This window comes from Pituophis catenifer, unplaced genomic scaffold, assembly GCF_029215685.1.
Source record: "Pituophis catenifer annectens isolate HBS135680 unplaced genomic scaffold, rPitCat1.0.hap2 SCAF_3, whole genome shotgun sequence".
NCBI lineage: Eukaryota > Metazoa > Chordata > Lepidosauria > Squamata > Colubridae > Pituophis > Pituophis catenifer.
This window is the reverse complement of record NW_027256883.1, coordinates 99,533,404-99,553,959: the sequence shown is the minus strand read 5'-3', so window position 1 is coordinate 99,553,959 and position 20,556 is coordinate 99,533,404. Positions and strand designations below refer to the sequence as shown.

Below are 20,556 nucleotides of genomic sequence, written 5' to 3'. Positions count from 1 at the left end.
TTACCTCTTGGCAGGCGAATAAAGAAAGTTAGAAGAAAGTGAAAGAATGTGGACATGCGCAATGGTTTAGAGATAAGAGTCAGATCAGTCTACCGTAAGTCTCAGAATGGGAGCCCAGCTGACAAATACAAAAACGCAGTGACAATCCCCTTCTTTTGTCAGTTGAGTGGACATCAGGTACATCATCAATTAAGACATATCTTCTTACGCAGATACTTGTGTTGAGCTGCTGGAAGCGGTTTGTTGAGCATATCAGCAATTTGATCATGTGTAGATACATACTGCAATTTAACAAAACCTTGTTTCACTATTTTTTTTATGTTTTGATAACGGATGTCAATGTGTCTGGACCTAGAACCTGTGAAATGTGATTCAGAAATATAAACCACCGATTCATTGTCTTCCATCATGGCAATCAGTCTGATTGGGTGTGTCCAGATATCTGTGACCAAAGCATCAAACCATGTTAGAGAATTACATGCATCTGAAACACAAGCATATTTAGCTTCAGTAGATGAACAAGAAACAAAATTCTGTTTACGCACTTGCCAATAAACAGGACATCCATTTAAGAACATCATATAACCTGAAGTACTTTTACGTGATTTCTTATCACTTGCCCAATCAGAATCTGCATAACAACATAATTCTGCATAATCAGTATGTGTTGGTTCTAACAATAACTTCATATGTTTAGTGTGTTTTAGGTATTTCAATAATTTCTTAACACGTGTCCAATGAAACTGTTTTGCCTTACCTACGTGTCAAGACAAGAAATTAACACTAAGTGCAATGTTGGGTCCAACTACTAATGTACAACAGTGACCCAATAACTGAATGATAAAGTGTTTGATCCTCGAACTCAGGACTTGGTTCATGTGTCAAGTTATGAAAATCTGTTTGCATGGATGTCTTTGTTGTGTTAGCATCCTTCATGTTGCAATGATGCAAAATTTGTTCAATTTTATCCTCTTGTGAAAGATTAAACCCCTTCTGTGTTTTGTCAATCTGAACACCTAAATAAGTGCTAATATGACCCAATGATTTCAATGTGAAATATCTCTGCAAAGCTTTGGCGAAAATTTCACTCATTTGCTTATTTGGATCAATGTAAACAATATCATCAACATAAACAAGAACTATCTCATATGCATTGTTAGATCTTTTTGTGAACATGCACTCATCAGTTTTGGACTTAATAAAGCCCATTGAATTTAGTTTGTCAGTAAGACATAAGTACCACATTAAACCAGACTGTTTCAGACCATAAAGACTTTTGTTTAGAAACCAGGTATCCCCTTCTTGCTGTCGGAACCCTGGAAGACCTCTCACGTAGATCTCTTCATCTAGGTCAGCATGTAGATAAGCCGGGTCAACATCAAACTGGAAAGCTTCTAAACCAAGAATAGTTGCAGTTGCTAAAGCAATTTTTGCACTCTCAGTCCGGACTGTCGGTGAATAGGTATTTGTGTAATCCTCAGGATAACGTTGAGTGAAACCCTGACTCTACAAGTCTGGCCTTGTACAATGACTCACCATTTGGCTTCTTTTTGATTTTATAGACCCATCGAGTGCCAATGACCCTTTTGTTTGCTGGAGGTTTTGCAGGTGTAAACACCTTAAATTTTTTTAGACTGTCCATTTCAACCTGCATTGCCTCATACCATTTGTCTTGCTCTGAATCAGGAAAATGTTTGATTTGTGTGAACGTATCAGGTGGAAATGTAACATTGCAAATCAAAGGCAAGGGTGTTTATGTCAGTTGCCAAGAATATCGTTGTGGAGGGATTCCCTTTGTGACCCTCTTGGAATGTCTCAGAACAACAGTCCATTCTTCTTCTGCTTCGTCCTCGTCCTCACATTCGTCGCTAGCGTCAGCATCTGCGGCTTGCGAAGACAGAACATCAGGTTGAGAAGAACTAGTGGCTGGAACATTCACCTGTAGATCTTGGTCATCAGGCTGTGTGGCATCAGCAGTATCATCTGTAGGAAAATAAACTCCAGGATCATTGGAATGAATCCTGGACCAGTCAACATCTTCCTCAAAATTAGCAGATTGAGAAATCACAATTACATGTTTAGAGTCAATAAATTTGCTCCATTTTGAGTTATCATCAATACCCATAAATCTCAGTCTCTTTGCTGCTGGACCTCCTTTTCTTCTTTGAGCTAAGGGAATGTTCACCATAGCATATGAACCAAAAATATGGAGGTTTTTGAGATCGGGCTTGTAGCCATACAACATGAAGAAAGGAGTCTGATTTATTACACTGCTCCAAGTATGATTGACAATGTAATTTGCATATTTGATAGCTTCACCCCAGTAAGGGTTACTAAGGTTGGCGTCTTCTAGGAGACAATGCATCATGGTTTGCAGGACTCCTTGTCGTCTCTCCGCGACCCCGTTGTGAGCCGGTGTGTAAGGGGCCGATGTCTGATGAAGAATTCCATTCTTATGCATCCAGTCCTGGAAACGCTGAGACATGAATTCAGCACCACGATCACTCTGGATTCTGGTGATGTGAACTTGGTGTTGGGTAGAAACAAGAGCAGCAAAGTCTTTAAAGATCTGAAAAGTCTCAGATTTTTCTTTCAGAGGATATACATATCCATATCTAGAGTAATTATCAACAATTGTTAGAAAATATTTTTTACCACCAAGTGTTGGCTTAAAAGGACCAACTATATTAGTGTGAACCAAATCAAAAATGCGTGTTGACAGGCGTGTAGCACATTTGGGAATGGCTGCTGCTTTGGATTTGGCTTTCTTGCAGACAGCACAATCCAAAAACACCTTACACCCCTTTAGATCCAAACCTTTTGCGAACTCCGGCATCTTCCTAAGACCACGGAAACTGGCATGCCCCAATCTTCTATGCCATTTATGGATACACCTGGAATGCAAAGGTTTACCAGTTAGTGAATTTTCAACATTAACAGTTTTATGAAGAACCTCAGGCTTGCTCTGAGCAACCTGTTTCCTTATTTTCTTTTTGTTGGCTTTAGGAGCCTTTGTAGTAGCAACAGGATCTCTCTCTGAAACATCTCTCTCTGGGCCTGTGCTCTCCCTTTCTGGTATACTTGCCTGTGTTTGTGATTTAGGCTTTGGCTTTAAGTAATAAACACCACCAATTAACATGGTTTCAGCAACAATATCTCCATTTTTAACTATGTAACTTGCTTTTTCAAGGTGGTGAACCTGGAACTTTAATGCCCTAGACAAGTGACTCTGACTAAGCAAATTACTATTTGCTGTTGGTATGTAATAAACATCAGGAATGAATGCATCAAGCTCTTCAACATAAACAGTTCCTTTTTCTTTAACCTGACAAGGATGATTGGAAAAAGAATAAAGTTCATGTAGTTCAGGTTCAGGCTCGTGCATCTCTGTGAAAAGTTCCTCTCTGTAGGTAACATGCAATGCTGCACCACTGTCCAAAGTCCACAGGAGTCATCTGTCGTACTCTGGTTGAGGTTGTGGATCGTTGGTTAACGCCAATGTGGCGAGTGGAGCTTGTGGATCACGCCTGGGACCACGACGACCTTGTCTTCTGCCTCTACCTCCTCTGGAATCTGTTCCTCTGGGCTGGTACAAGACGGGAGCTGGAACTCGTTGGGGACAATCCCGGGTGGCATGTCCCACACGATTACAGATATAGCATCTTGGCATCCTTGGAACGTAGGCTCTTCCTCGGACGGGACGCCTCGCTGGAGCTCTTGATGCAGGTGGTCCTCTCAAATGTGGAGTAGCTAACATAAGTGCTTCTTCTTCAATTAAAAGTCTGCATATATGATCCACTGTGTGTTGAGCAATAGGCACTAGATTAATCTTTGTAATGGCATCTTTCCATTCATAATTCAATGAATTAATAATAATAATGCTGATCATTTGAATATCATCAATAAGATAGCCTCTTTCTCTCAATTCTCTTCTGATTCCTCTCAGTTTGGTTAAATGTCCTCCAATTTGTTCACCAGGTTTCAATCTCGAACCATGGAACTCAGACATGAGCAAATATGAAGATTCAATTGAAATAGGCCTGTAGCAATTTTCCAATTGGACCCAAATTTGTTGGGCTGTTGCATCAGGTGGAAAGGTAACCTGCAGTTCAGTATCCATGGACATCAGTAATGTTGTGCAAGCTTTAGTCTCTAAGTCTCTTATTGCAGGAGTCCATGGCTGGGCAGGAGGATTAAAAACCATACAGTGAGTACCTTCTCTGCGAAGTAACAATCCAATCTCACTGAGGCCTCACCAGGCCTTATAATTCTGTCCTGACATCTTTAATTTCGACCAGCTAGTGGAGCAACAGAAAAGGCATGTTGAGGAACATGCATTTGGTATGCTGGCTGTGCTTGTAAAAATACCTGTGGTATTTGCTATGCATGTTGTGGACCAACAAATGGTCCTGGTTGTGCCGCTGGAGGCATTTGTGCACGCACTTGAAAATGTGGCTGCTGTATAGGAATTTGCTGTGCTCCATTTAAAAGGACACCAGCACCAACAGGGGTGCTGAAGATTGAGCCTGTGGAGACACTTGTGGCATTGCAGTCTGAATATCTGAGTGGATTAGAGACATGTTTGTTAAAGTCCTATGCAATACTTGAAATTGTTCTTGCAAACTGCGATGCATTTCAGCTTTCCCTAGTAAATTACTTTTGCCAGCAGATGGTGCTGCAACTTTAGTTTTGGGCAGCTCAGATAATTTTTCCACCTTCATGGCATGGTGTGTAATTTTAGGAGAACGTCATGTGACAATTGTGACGTGTACACAGCTCTCTGTTCTGATAGGCCCTCTTGGGGGTATGGCTTTGGCTTAGAAGAAGGAGCCAAGATGGCATTTTCAGGAATTTTAAAAACACGAGACTCTCTCTTATCTTGCTCGAGCATAGATAAAGCTATTTTTGCCTGGGATAGCTCATGTTCAAAAAATTTTATATGGTCATGATAGGCTTTTATAGTTTGGTTATCCAGGGTGATCTTGGAGCTTTGAGGAGAATAATAAATTATTTCTCTGTCTGCGTGGGGGGAAAAATGCTCAGCAATTTGTGAAAACTTTGGCCTTGCACCAAGCGTTTCAAATTCAAAAGGTTCTGGGACAACTGTTTGAGAGCATGCATATTCAGAAGAAGATGTCACTGACCTCAATTGCCTTCAAAAGCAGCTTTTCTGTCATCTTCCTCCTGAAGCCTCTGTAAGAGCATTTCATCCGTTTCGCCTCCCTGGCTCCTTGTTCCAGGCATGTGGCTGAAGCAACATGAAAAGTTGAAAGCCTGTGTAAAATTCTTTTCTCTTCTTCATGAGAGAGATCAGAGATATCAGAGAAATTTATATCTTCAGCAGACTGTATTCGTTTGGTCTTTTTCTTTCTTGGCATATTTGCAAAAAATAATCAGCGTTCCTCAGTCGCCGAAAAAACTAATGTGGACATGCGCAGTAGCTTAGAGATAAGAGTCAGACAATCGACCTTAAGTCTTAGAAATCAAGCACAGCTGGCAAACAGAAAAAACACAGTGACAGAAATGTCATCAGATACTGGGCTCATATTACCATATGTGGTGGACGTGTGTAGAAGCCAAAAGATACTGGACTAAAATCCACACATGGTTGGAAAAAATGATAAAAAAGCACATAGATTTTAAACCAGAGATTTTTTTATTGGGGATTGTACCTGAAATATATAATAGAGAATTGAGATATCTGATTGTGAATGTATTAACAGTGGCTAGAATTGTGTTTACTAAAAATTGGAAAAATGAGAAAATACCAACGCAAGATGAAGTTATTAAGAAAATAATAGAATGTGCTGAAATGAGTAAATTGACATTTGAAATTAGAGAACAAGAAGATAAACAATATTATAAGATATGGGATTTATTTTATCAATGGTTAGATAAAAAAATATGGAAATGAAATATGATAAGAGATTTTTATAATATAAGAATTGTAGAACTATATAAAATATAACATAAAGATGTATTATTATTGGATCGATTTAGGATGATGAAATGAATGTTATAATATAAATTAACATCTTAGAATATTTTGTACAAAATGAGGGAAGAATAGCTATAGTCAAATAAATGATTAATGAGGACAATAATACATAGATATATATTAGATCGATAATATAATAATTTAGGTAAACTGTAAGCTATGAATATGGTGAAGACGGACAAAAGACTTGTAACCAACCAATTACACTGTGTGTAATTGAAGATGTTTTTATGTTTTTATGTATGTTTATTTAAAAATAAAAATAAAATTTTTCAAAAAAAAAAGAAGTGAAAGTGCTATGTTAATGGTAAAAGTTAACCTGCAGTGCCATCTAGTGGTGAAAGGGGAAAAAAGATATATATTTTGAAGAAACTTTAATAAATAACTGACCTTGACATTTTGGCTGAATGATAATTTAACAGCTGTGGAAGAGAGAAGACTAGACTTTGAACTTGTTTTTGAACTTTATTTTTCTTTTTTGACTTTGAATCTTACATAACTCTCCCTTTTCGCCTGGGATGACTAATTTGTATACTTTTCTATAAACTCTTTGAAGTACTTTGTTATGAGATTTGCTGGTGGAAAGAGAAAAGCATATGTTTTTTTTTTTTTTATTGAAAACGTTTTACAAACATCAATTTTTCCCCCATTTCCCCCCCATCCCTCCCTAACCCCCCAAACCCTCCCTCCCCATGACTTCCCCAAGGTGAAATCCATCCACATTGTATTATATCATACTTTACCACCCCTCTATTTTCTTCCCTGTGCACTATAAATTTCTACATAACAATAAGCTATTTTGCTCCCTATAAACTATACATTTCTACACAACATTTAGCTAAAAGCTATCTGGTACTTCCTGGTTTGGTATTTATTCTGCACATAATCTATCCAATTCTTCCACTCCCATGCATAAGTCTCTTGAGTCCGGTCTTTTAAGTATGCTGATATCTTCACCATTTCTGCAAAACTGGCCATCTTCAAAGTCCATTCTTGAATTGTAGGCACATCAACCCTTTTCCAATATTGACCAGTCAGTAACCTGGCTGCTGTCACCATATACAATATCAATTTTGTTTCACCCACTGAAAAACCCTTAACTATACCCAGTAAAAACAAATGAGGAGAAAATTGATTTTTTTTCTTTAAAACATTTTGCATAACCCACCAAATTTTTATCCAAAAAGCCTTGGCTTTCTTGCATGTCCACCATATATGATAATATGTAGCATTTAAACAATCACATCTCCAACATTTCGGTTGAACATTAGGATACATACATGACAATTTCTTAGGATCTAAATGCCACCTATAAAACATTTTATAAAAATTTTCCCTTAAATTCTGCGACTGTGTAAACTTAACATTCTGGACCCATATTTTTTCCCATGTTTCCATCATAACTGGTTCTCCAAAATTTTGCGCCCATTTTATCATACAATCTTTAACCAATTCATTTTCTGAATCTCTTTCTAACAAAACATTATAAATCCTCTTAATATGCATTGGGCCTTTCTCTTTTAACTGTCTAACCAATTCTTCTTCATGCAACATTAAACTGGTTTTTTGATCTTCTCTCCATCTCAATTGAAGTTGATTATACTGTAACCAAGTTAAATTAATCCCTTCTTCCAACAGTGTGTTCAATGTCTTTAGTTGCCATCTGCCCCATCATTAAAAAGTACTTCTTTATATACCCCCCCCGAGTGACTTTATATTTATATTCGGTATAATGTGACCAAGATCCAACCACAACGGTATTTTGTAATCCCATTTGAATCGGTGCTTCTTCCATACTCTCATCAAGGAGCTCTTCCATACTCTCATCAAGGAGCATATGTTCTTGACTTGTCTTTTACCCAGATGCCTTTTTACTAAACTCAATAAAATTAGATTTCTAGAAATTGTGGATAAAGACTTGAAGAGTCAGAAGAAAAACTTTTTCTTTTGGCTTTTTTTATTGGATCTTTGTCTCTTCTTATTTCTTTTCTTTTCTTTCTTTCTCTCTCTCTTTTTGAATTGCCCTCTGGACAATTGGATTAATTTTTCTTTGTCTTATTTTTTCTTTTTTTCTCTCTCTCCATACTTCCTTTTAAAATTTTTATAGGGGAGAGTGGGAACTTTAAATTTTTGGAGGAAGGTCGTTGATTGGAATTTTTCTTCTTCTTTTTCTTAATTTTTTTTGCTAATCCAACCATCGGATGGATTAGAGATTTGGATTATAATTAAACCACAAGTGGATTATAAAATATTAAAACGAAGAAATTTACAGCTCATTTGCATCCTGCATCAAGTCCCTCAGCAGCAGAAAATGTCAGAGATGATGGAACTAAGAAATTTTATGCAATTGCTTCATGATGATATAAAACAAGAGTTAAAAGAAATGAAGGAGATGATGGAGAAAAATGAAGAGAGAATTCAAAAAGTAGAAGAAAAAGAAGAAATTACAGAGAAGAAAGTTGACGAATTAGAAGAGAAATTAGTTTCAACAGACAAATCACAAGAAAAAACAATTATCTCACTTGAAATGGAACATTCTGAATTCTACTTAAGTTTTCAAAATATAGAGGAAGAAAAAGGAGAAAATCTATCTGAAGTGATTGCTGAGATTTTTTTCAGAAGCTTTGGAACAACCCAAGGAAAAGATTCTAAATGAGATTGATGAAGCGTTTAGAGTATATACAAGATATGCAGTGAAAAATAAATTACCAAGAGAAGTACATGTAAGATTTACAAAGAATGTGGTGAAAGGAGAGATTATACAAGCAGGAAGAATTACACCACTGAAATATAAAGATAAAGAACTTGTGGTTCTATGACAAATACCCAGAAGAGTTAGGGATCTGAGGACAGAATATCAATTCTTAACAAAATTTTTAATATTTAAAGGAGTGAGTTTTAGATGGTTAATACCTGAAGGAATTATGGCGACATGGCAAGAACAAAGACAGACTTGATTCTATTGAAAAAGCAAAGCTGTTTTATCAACAATTCTGTGGACCGTTAGAGGAAGGCCAGGGAGCAGTAGGTGAGACAAAACAGAGAGATGAAGAGAAAGAGAAAGATGAAAAAACAAAAGAAGAAAGAGCGTTAAGAGAGGGGACGAGATCTAAAGATCCAATGAAACAAAGAGAGACAAGGGCAATGAAATTAAAAACTAGTAACAAGTAAATAATGGAAGAAGAAATCAAAGCAATATCACTAAATGTAAATGGACTAAATGCAGTGATAAAAAGAAATAGAACTTTAAGCAAATTAAACAGTTTGAAAATGGACATTATATGTTTAAAGAAGTACATATTAGAAAACAACATGTAAAATTGTTACAATATCCAAAGTTAGGAGTTTTATTTACATCGTTGATACAACAGAGTAAAAGCGGTATGGTACTGTATATCAAAGAAAAATTAGAACCTAAACTATGTTTTGAAGATGATGAAGGCAGGATTCTGATGGTGGAAATAAAAATGAAATCAAAACAAATATTACTAATTGCAGTATATGCGCCAAATGAAAAACAAGAAGAATTTTATCGAAGACTACACAATTTTTATTCCATCAAGCGGGCTTGGCCTGATCTCTTCCCTTTTTAAATATGTAAATTTTAATCTGTTTTTAAATTATTGGGGTATTTTAATTTGTCTGGGCCAAAAAGTTTAATTTGATTTTATCGGGTTTTTAAATTTTGTGTATTTATGTATTTTATTGTTGGCTGTTCACCGCCCTGAGTCCTTCGGGAGTAGGGCGGTATACAAATCAAATAAACTAACTAAACTAACTAACAATTTTATTTTAGAATTGGATTATGAATATGTATGTATAATGGGTGATTTCAATGCCATAGTACATGTGGACTTGGATTACAAAGCAATGAAGACATGTAAAAAGTCTAGTAGAACACTGCCGAGATCTTTTTTCACAATGATGGAAGAATTAAGCATTCAAGATGTTTGGAGAATCTAGAATCTATACAAACTTTTAACATGAATAGCTTGGTATATAGTACATATTGCATTAAATTAATGCTTCTCATCTTGTACCTATAAATTGTCATCTCCCCTGTTAGGCTCCTCATTGTAGGGCAAAGAAGCAAGAATTACACAGACTTCAATAAGTTATTTTATAGGTATAGTATAGAATTTTAGAACCTGCTCCTGTAGCCATTATTATTACGTGATTCATAAAGATAGAGTCTATTTGAATATTCTGAATCTCTTCTTTCTAAAAGCTGAATTGTGCTGGCCTTTCTCCCAGAATTACTAACAAACTCTTATCCCATCTGTGGGTTGTTTATGTTTAGCATGGTCTCATTTCTTTCTCAACTTCCCCACAGTCCCACACATTCATCATTTTCTCATTCACTTCTCCTCCTCTTCCTTTCATCCCAGATCCTTCCTTCCTTCCTTCCTTCCTCCCTCCCTTCCTTCCTTCCTTCCTTCCTTCCTTCCTTCCTTCCTTCCTTCCTTCCTTCTTTGTTTATTTTTTCAACACTAGTCTTCATCCATCTCATGCCTCTAAACCTCATGATTTCTTCTGTTTACGATTTCTATTTTATTCTGTTCTATTTTTGCATACATATTCATTGTCTTCAGTACCATATCACCTTTATTATATAGAGCTTAGAACATAAGAAGCAGCTTCCCCACCCTAAAAGGGGTGGGGAAGGATTCAACATTTCCTCTGAGAGAATCAGACAAATCCACTAAGCTCATTAATAGCAACCCATTGGAGGATGGGTTTGCAAATTCCTTAGACAGTATATTCCCCCTTTTATAAGAACTCCACTTCATCATATGGAACATTTTTTTTTCAATCACTGGTTTGATAGAGAATGTGTGGTTAGAAAATGAAAACAAGCATCCTATGCTTTCCCCACCACAAAGACCTTCTTAAGAATCAAGAAGAAAAGTGATGGCTGGAAGGACCTCTGGCACCAATTAGTGAAGCTTCTAGACCAGGAGTGTGAAACTCACGTCATCACAGTGACATCACATGACATATTGGGACTTTTTTCCCCTTCACTAAACTGGGCGTGGGCATGGCTGGTGGTTGACGCATCTGGCCTGCGAGCTGGAGTTTCACAGCCCTGTTCTAGACCTAAATATACAGCTGAGTTTTATCATGTGATAGCAGACTGTTGGTGGGGTAAGGGGATGGTAGTACCAGGGAAAATTATTGTGATCTCTGTGCTAGATTTTGGTAATTTCTAAACTACTTTAGACTAATTTTTGATTTGCTTCATTTGGGATAGACTCAAACTGGTTGGAATTAAAAGTGGAGAAAACCTCTAGAAAGGACCATCTATTTACTGGAATTGTTTCAAGGAATAAGTATTCTAGCAATTTCATTTATTCTTCTGTTTTATTTGTCAGAGTGTACACAGAGTGACTATGTGTGACAACCCAGGAGCAATAATATGAAACAGAGGTTTGTAATAATAGAATAGTGGTTTATCTCTACAAAAGAATATACATACACATACTAGGCAAAGTCAAACAATCAGCAATTTACAGCATGGAAGCCCACATGTAGAGAGAAATACACCCCAACAGGGCCTCTCTTATAATACAGACTCTTAAAGTGGTAACAGTCAAATAACCCTGCTGACTCATTACTACCATTGTACCATCATTACAGCATTACAGTATTACAGCATTGTAGCAGCTGGTCAGCTATTAAATCATCATTACCCTGTCATTATTGTTTTAACAGCCTCTGAATTTCCAGTTGCTTTGGATGTAAAAGAAATAGCCTTTTATGGAGGAGAAGACAACAACTCAAAAGTTGAGCAAAATTAATGTGCATAGTCTACAAGAAATTAAGAAGAGGTTGTAAGGTCCAAAAACTGCACTTCAGTTACCAGAATGCCAAAATAAGACTCAAGAAGAGGGATGACCTGGTGTTTATTCTGGAAGATCCATTTGAATCAATAAATAAACTGATAGACAAAATAGGAGAATTTGGAAAGGTAGCAGGTTTGAAAATAAATAAAAATAAAACAAAGATTTTGACAAAAAATATATTAAAAAAACAAAAAGAAGAATTGGTGGAAGTATCAAAGATGCAGGTCATGAACAAGGTTAAGTATTTGGGAATATATTTGACAGCAAGATGCAGTACACTCAAGGAGAATAATTACAACAAGCTTAAACAACAGATAGTGACAGATTTGGCTAAATGGGAGAATTTGCAATTATCATTAATAGGGAGGATATCAACTATTAAGAGGAATATATTGCCTAGAATTTTATATCTGTTCCAGACAATTCCAAATAGGTTGGGAAAAGGTTATTTTGAAGAATTAAACAAAATAGTGTTAAAATATGTTTGGCAGGGTAAAAAGGCGAGGATAAAATTAAAATTGTTGCAAGATGCTAGAATAAGAGGAGGTTTTGGATTGCCAGATTGGGAACTATATTATCAAGCAACAAATTTGATGTGGATTAAAGAATGGATAACCTTAAGAAATACTAGGTTGTTGACCTTAGAAGGACATGACTTGTTGTTGGGCTGGCACGCTTTCTTATGGTACAAGGGCACAAAAACACAGGGGTATTTTAGAAGACATGTTATCCGAGAGTCTTTGATATTAAATTGGGAGAAGATTAAAAGACCTCATTATTTAAAAATTCCAGTCTGGCTATCTACTATTGAAGCATTCTCATATTCAATAACATTTAGAAAGGAACAAATTGTTAGATATAGTGAAATACTGAATGAAAAGGGTGAACTTAAATGAAGCAAGAATTAGAAGAACAGGATATAAAAATGGACTGGTTTTCATTTATGCAAATACATTCTAGATATGATAAAGATTTTAAGAGAGAAGGTTTCTATAGTAATCTGACTAATTTAGATAAAATTTTAATAGGTTCTGATGACTATATAATTAAAAAAATGTATGATTACTTATTAAAGGTAAAATTAGAGGAAGAACAAGTTAAAGAAACAATGATTGCATGGGGGAAAAATGTTGGTTATGGTAGTGACTTAGAGAAATGGCAAAAATTGTGGATGCAAAATTATAAAATGACAATGTCAACAGCATATAAGGAGAATTTGTATAAGATGTTTTACAGGTGGCATCTACCCCCAACAAGAATAGCGAGAATGTTCAAGAACAAATCTGAGAAGTGTTGGAAATGCCATCAGATACAGGGCTCATATTACCATATGTGGTGGACATGTGTAGAAGCGAAAAGATACTGGACTAAAATCCACACATGGTTAGAAAAAATGACAAAAAAACACATAGACTTTAAGCCAGAGATTTTTTTTATTAGGAATTGTGCCGGAAACATACAATAGAGAAGTGAGATATTTGATTGTGAATGTTTTAACAGCTGCTAGAATTGTATTTACTAAAAACTGGAAAAATGATAAAATATCAATGCAAGATGAAATTATTAAGAAAATCATGGAATGTGCTGAAATGAGTAAATTGACATTTGAAATTAGAGAACAAGAAGATAAACAATATTACAAGATATGGGATTTATTTTATCAATGGTTAGATAATAAAACATGGAAATGAAATATGAAATATGAATGTTATAAATATAATATTTAAAAATATTTTTTTGAAGCAACAATGCAATAGTTAAATAAATGATAAATGAAGATGTTGATTTATTTGACAATATGAGAAATTAGATAATTAGTAAATTTTGAATAGGAGGATGATGCACAAAAGATTTGTAACCGATTGACACACTGTTTGTATTTGTAATTGATGATGGATTTGTTTTATGTTTTGTTTTAAAAAATAAAAAATAAAATCAGAAAAAAAAGACTCAAGAAGAGGCTTGGAAAATAACAGCTTTTATTTGTACAAAGAAGAGCAGGGTATACTTATTCCATATGCATATAGACAACAAACATGCAAGGAGAAAAGCCACACCTATGTGAATGTAGCCCCAATGTCTTATATCCAAATTTAGCTAACCAGAGACAAAAGTTTGTTACCCAACGTGGACACTGTCTTGCCCATGCCCCCCTTATCCATGGAGCATTCTTTGTCCATGCTTTGTTATCTTACAAAGCATCTCTTGTAGCCTTGTGTGTTCATGCTCCTAGGCAGCCCCCTTCTCTGCCCCATTTATCTATGGAGCAGGATGTTCCTGGGTAACTGTTTTTGTTCTATCTCCAAGGATGTGCCTAGCTTTGAAGCAAATAACAGAAGCAAGAAACCAGATAGCAAGAGAAACAATTTGAGGTTTACAGAATTAATTCCTAACAAATAATTCCTAACCGTAGCAAAATAGCACAAGCAATTCTTAACAGAAGCAAACAGCAAAGGTTAGATTGATTCATGTCAATATGTCCTTTCAAGGTTACTACTAGTTCAATAAATTTTGAAGGTATATATAGTTTGGTGAATTTAACAGAGATATCTCAAGTTAAATGAAATTACAACCTTTAAAATTATATTATTATGAATCATTTTCCAGGATTTTTTTACCATCACATATGAACAAAGAGTCCAACCTGTTCATTTAATCATTGGCATTACTTAGAGAAAGAAGTATTCATTCTGACAATCAGAGTGGAGTAATGTACCAACAATACAACAATACAATTCACTTAACAATGTGAATTGACCATAACCTCTCACTTCTTTCTGGTTTTCTGGTTGACTTTGCTTGTAGGAAGCTGGTAGGAAAGGTTGCAAATGACAATTATCTGACTATGGGATGCTGTGACATCATAATCACAAACTGGGCGCCAAGCACTCAGATCACGATCACATGACTGCAGGAATGCTGCAAAGGCAGTAAATATGAGGACCACCTAGTCACGCCCACCCAGCTGGTCATTAGGCCAATAAAACTATAGTCTGTGCCCCCAACAGTATGAGGGACCATGAATTGGCCCCCTGTTTAAAAAGTTTGAGGACCCCTACCTTATACCATCCTGTCCAAATGTTTTTTCTTTCTCTTATTAAAAATAGTTTTGTTACCTAAATAAATTACTGTCTCTTCACTGAGCAAACTGCAATATTTCCTTAATTGTTGCTTAAAACTTATTCTCCCCATTCATCTAGTCAGTAGTTTATCCAAATCAGATAGTAATTGTTTCTGGCAATAGTTTGTTATTTTATTTCAAAATAAGAAGTAATAAACTAGTTAATAATCTAGATCAGGAGTGTCAAATTCAAGGCCTGGATGTGGCCCGTGGGGTGCTTAAATCTGGCCCGTGGGGCCAGTCTGGAAATATCAAAGGACTGGCCTGCGGTGCCTGTGCTGCCCAAAACAGGCTGTATGTGCCCCCTGTGGCCCATTTTTGGCTGGCAGAGAGCTGCTGGAGGTCGGGGAGGCCAAAAATGGGCTGCATGGGGAACTCATGAGGTTCCCGCATGGCCCATTTTTGGCCAGCAGAATACTGCTGGAGGACATGGAGGGTGAAAACAAGGCTCAGGGTGAGAATGTAGGTTCCCCCGTGCCCCATTTTGTCTGATAAAGTGCTATAGGAGGCCATTCAGGCCAAAAACGGGGCATAGGGGCTGTGTACAGGAGGTGCTGCAGGAGGCTTCTGCCCTCTCTCCCCCTCCCCTGCTCCCTGCCCCTCTCTCCCACTGACCCGTGGAGGAGAACTACAATGCTGATCTGGCCCTTGAAAAAAGCCAGTTTGACATCCCTGATCTAGATGTAGTAACACATCTATAAAAAAGCTGATTTTTCTCAGTTAAGCATGAGTGACAACATTAATAAGACAAGAAGCTCTAAAATTTTGTAGTGCCATGTACCATTAATATATCAGATAGGGTTGATTTTTTTTCATTACCTTGACATTGAAAATTCAAGAATCTGATTCAAATGTAATCATGTTTAATTAAAAGTAAATTGAGAATTACAGGAGTTTTGGAATGTAAGACTGATAGATATTTTTCAATATAAACCATGGGAGAAAATTTCACCCATCAATGCCAATTATATATACTGAATGCCAGTATTGTCCACAGAATTAGAACTAAGGTATTTAATTTTCCCCCACTCTGCCTGGACAAGCTCTTTGTGAAGTCTGGAGCATGAAAAGCCCAAATCCCATCAGACTCATTATGGGCCATTCTTTCTCCTGGAGACAAGGAAAAATATAAGAGATTTCCTTAATTGCAAAGTGTATAACTCTAACAACTAGTTCTCATGAACCACAGCAAACTGGCTGGGTAACACCCCTGAACTAGTGTCCCTAATGCTACAGGATCATTTCCAGTCTTCTTGAACAAGAAACATGGAAAGTTCTCTGTACCAATAAATATTTGTGGCTCAAAGTTGAAATGGGGGGTCCTTGGTGCTGCCTGAGCATGGTTGTTTTCTTGCAAACATTTCATTACCCTAACTAGGTAAAAAGAAAAATGAAAAGAGGAGTGCATAACTAAGGCACAATATCAACAAATAGCCCAAACTTGCAAAGATGTCGTCAAGAAAGCTAAGGCACAGAATGAAGTAAGACTTGCAACAAATGTCAAAAATAATAATAAAAAGTTTCGGTCAACATATAAAAAACAAAGAAAAGTCAAGGAAACAACTGGTCCATTAATGAGAGTAGATGACAAGGAAATAATGGGCAGTAGTGAGACAACAGAGCTGCTTAATTCATTCTTTGCATCTGTCTTCATGCAAAAAGATAATACACCCCAATCTACCAAAAATATAACTGTAAAAGATAGATTAGGAATACAAATTAAAATAAGCAAGAAAATGGTAAGAGAATAACTATTCGCTCTAAATGAGTTCAAATTACTGGGACCTGATGGATTAGATCCTAGAGATCTAGAGGAGTTGACAGATGTGATCTTAGAACCATTGAACCATAATGTTCAAAGATCCTGGAGCACCAGGGAACTACCTGAGGACTGGAAAAGAGCTGATGTAGTTCCCATCTTTTTTTTTTTTAAAGGCGCGGGGGGGGGGGGGGGGGACAGATCCATGAAACTACAGACCAGCCTGGCTGACATCAATACCTGGGAAGATCCTGGGAAAGATAATGAAGCAACAAATCTGCAAGTACCTAAAAGCAAACAAACTTATAAATAGAAGTTAATATGGGTTTCTAAAAAACAGATCATGCCAAACAAATCCTATTTCTGACTTATTGACTTCCCAAATGTTCAATTTCTCTTAGGAGTTGAAGAGTAGTCTTCACTACCACAGTCCACTTAACCTTTTCCTCAAGCATTGTAAGTTTGCTGTTTTGTTGTTTTCAGAGACACAAGCATACCTGCAAAATAATTTCTATCAATATTACAACTATTCACTTAGACAGAGATCTCCCGATGACACCCCCCCCCCCCGAACTCATCTGACAAATTTCTTCCAGTTTGTCTCTTAATCACTGAATTTACTCTTTAGAAACACGTCACCTTTATAACATCTTCTCCTTGCTTAACAGGAAGCAATCAGGTCAGCTGCAACAGGCAGTCAATTTCTCTCAGAATATACCCATTGCCGTTAATACTGTAGTGATCCAAGACATATTTTCATTCCAGGCAACATATGCTCACATACTGTCTCAGAATATATAATTCCTCTAGCCCCACTGTTCTTTTCTTTCTCATGTTGAACTCCACGGCTAGTCTCTTATTAATATTCCCTGTTCATCTAGTTGGGGCAACTTCAGAAACCCATTGCTTCATACAGAAATATTTATTTAGTCCTACGTTTGATTTAGCAGTGGTGCTTCAAAACTTCCATCCTATAGTACTTCAACTTAATATACACAGCTAATACAAAAAATTGCCAAAAATAATTATTCCATAAATGGTTACTGTTTTTACTTATACCATTAAAATGCTGTTATAATGACAAATCTTACTAAGAAAGGAAAAATGAACTTACCATATTTTCAGAATTATTTTTAGAATTTAGATAACAGTCTCCATTGAGCATGATACAAGTATCAGGTTTATCCTTGCAAAGAATATTCTCTACTATTTGGACATTGGGTTGCAGAAAAGTCAGTTCATTTCTCCTGGACTCAGTGGATAAACAGATCTGATAAAAATAAGGCAAAGTCCCATCTTCATAATTTGGAGGCAATACAGTACCAGTCTTTGAATGAGAATCAGGAATGAGGCACTGAAAAAAAGTGGGGTTCCTCAACCCTTGAAGTTTCATAATAATGGCCAAAATCACTGCCACCAGGAACAGAAAGGATACCAAAGTCAAAGTCAGAACCAAGTACAACTGGAGCTTGGACTGATCCTCTGAGTTATTAGGTTGGGCATTCATTTCAGGAAGAGCTTCCTGGAAGTTCTGAGCAAAGACCATGTTGAGACTAGTGGTGGCCGAGAGAGGTGGCTGTCCGTTATCCCTCACCATGATGACCAGCCTCTGTTTGGTAATGTCTCTCTCAAGTACTGCTCGAGCTGTTTGGATCTCTCCTGTGTGGGAGCCGATGATGAAGAGTGAGGGCTCTGTGGCCTGCAGGAGATGAAAAGAGAGCCAGGCATTGTGCCCAGAGTCAGCATCCACAGCCATGACTTTTGTCACCAAATAACCCAAATCGGCTGAGCGAGGTACCATCTCAAACAACGATGAACCCTGAGTTGTTTGGGAAGGGTACAGGATCTGGGGAGTATTATCATTCTGATCCAGTACAAGCACTTTGACTGTGGCACTGTTATTGAGAGATGGAGAGCCTTCATCCTGGGCTTGAACTTGCAGCTGGAAATCTCTGAGCTGCTCATAGTCAAAAGATCGTTGAGCATAGAGAGTTCCAGTCTCAGAGTTAATTGAAACATAGGAGGAGAGAGGCAGGTCCTTGACATTACTGTTAAGAATGGAATAGGTGATTTGGGCATTACGATCCAGATCTGGGTCAAAAGCCTTAACCTGGAAAATAGACATTCCAGATGGGTTGTTCTCAGGAATGTAGGCAACATAGGAAAGTTTTTCAAATGCTGGAGGGTTATCATTGATATCTGAAATTGGTACTGAGATGGTTTTGTCTGTGGAAAGAGGAGGTATGCCTTGGTCTGTGGCTGTAATTGTTAAGTTATACACTGGTGTTTTTTCTCTGTCAAGGGGGCCATCTGTGAGGAGTTTGAAGTAGTTATCTGATGATGAGACCACCTGGAAAGGTACAGTTTCCCTTAGGTAACAGGTGACTTCTCCATTAAGTCCAGAATCTCTGTCATGGACTTTGATGAGGGCAATCACTGCTCCAGGTAGAATATCTTCAAGAATGGGGCTGGATAGAGATGTAATAATTACTTCTGGAGGATTGTCATTCTCATCAAGAACTTCAATCTCTACATTGCAATGTGCAACTAGTCCACCTCCATCATTTGCCCGTATTATCATCACATAGCTTCCTCTGTCTTCAAAATCAATGCTTTCCTTAAGTGAAATTGTTCCATCAGTGGGATCCAAAATGAATTTCTTTTGACTGCTATCTAGGATTTTACTGACTGTATAATGAATTGCAGCATTTGACCCTTCATCACTATCAGAGGCTTTCACTTGAAGCAGAGAAGTCCCTCTTGGTGTATTCTCTTTCAGACTTGTTTTGTAAATTGCCTGGGAGAAGACTGGTGGATTGTCATTTGTATCAATAACACTGATTTCTATGTTAAGAGTCCCAGTTTTCACTGGCTGTCCTCCATCTGAAGCTGTAAGAATCAAGTGGTGTGTGTGCTCTTTCTCCCTGTCCAATGGCTTTTGCAAAATTAATTCTGCATATTTGCCACCATCTTTGCTCTCTTGAACCTCTAGCTTGAAATATGGTGTTGAGCTCAAATGATAATCTTGAAGGGCGTTGATTCCAATGTCCTTGTCTTCAGCATTTCCCAGAGCAAATCGAGCTCCTGGCAAATGTGACTCACTCACTTCCAGTTTTATATCTTTTTCTTTGAACTGTGGGGCATTATCATTAATATCTAGGATGAAAACTTTTATGTGGAAAATATTTAAAGGATTATGTGCCACAACCTCTAGTTTAAGGATGCAAGTAGATAATTTTCGACAAATCTTTTCCCGATCTATTCTGTCATTTATATATAGATCACTATTTTGCTCATTCAGAATAAAATACTCTTTTTCTGAAGAGATAGCAAGCTTGGGTTTTGACAGCAGATCAACATCTAACCCTAAATCTTTAGCAAGGTTCCCCACAAAGGAATGTTTTTTTGTTTCCTCTGGAAGTGAGTACTGAACCTGTTCAGATACTACCCAGCTGATCAAAGAACATAATAATAGAAAAAGTACTTGCCTCAAATTTAGTTCCTGTATTCTGGTTTTGTATTTTGCTTCCATCATCATCTTTTATTTCCTTTTTTCTTCCTAATTTGTTTTCCATATAGAATTTCCCAGCTAACCCAATATTTTACAGTAGGATAGTAAAAATAGAATCCTTTCTTAAACAGCTTTTCATATAATGCCTTCTGCTGCATCTCCTTGCTCATCTGCTGAAATATGGAAATGAGTTGCTGCAATACTCATCCATGCAACTCCCTTGCTGTCCAATAGTGACACTCGGAGTCTGTATGAAGAATTTCACTAATGTTGCTCTCTAGCTAGAGATAGACAGAAACAGAGAGACAGATATAGTAAATATAG

The 20,556-nt window shown here is 37.0% G+C and overlaps 1 protein-coding gene across 1 annotated transcript; it reads right to left on the bottom strand.

Moving 5' to 3' along the window:
* Positions 1 to 16,954: 16,954 nt before the first annotated feature.
* On the bottom strand, positions 16,955 to 20,259 carry LOC139315009 (protocadherin gamma-B6-like). The gene is made up of 2 exons (XM_070941033.1): positions 17,836 to 20,259; positions 16,955 to 17,008 (listed from the first exon to the last, which is right to left on the bottom strand). The coding sequence occupies exons 1-2, from the start codon at positions 20,257 to 20,259 to the stop codon at positions 16,955 to 16,957; spliced, it is 2,478 nt and encodes an 825-aa protein (XP_070797134.1).
* Positions 20,260 to 20,556: the final 297 nt, after the last annotated feature.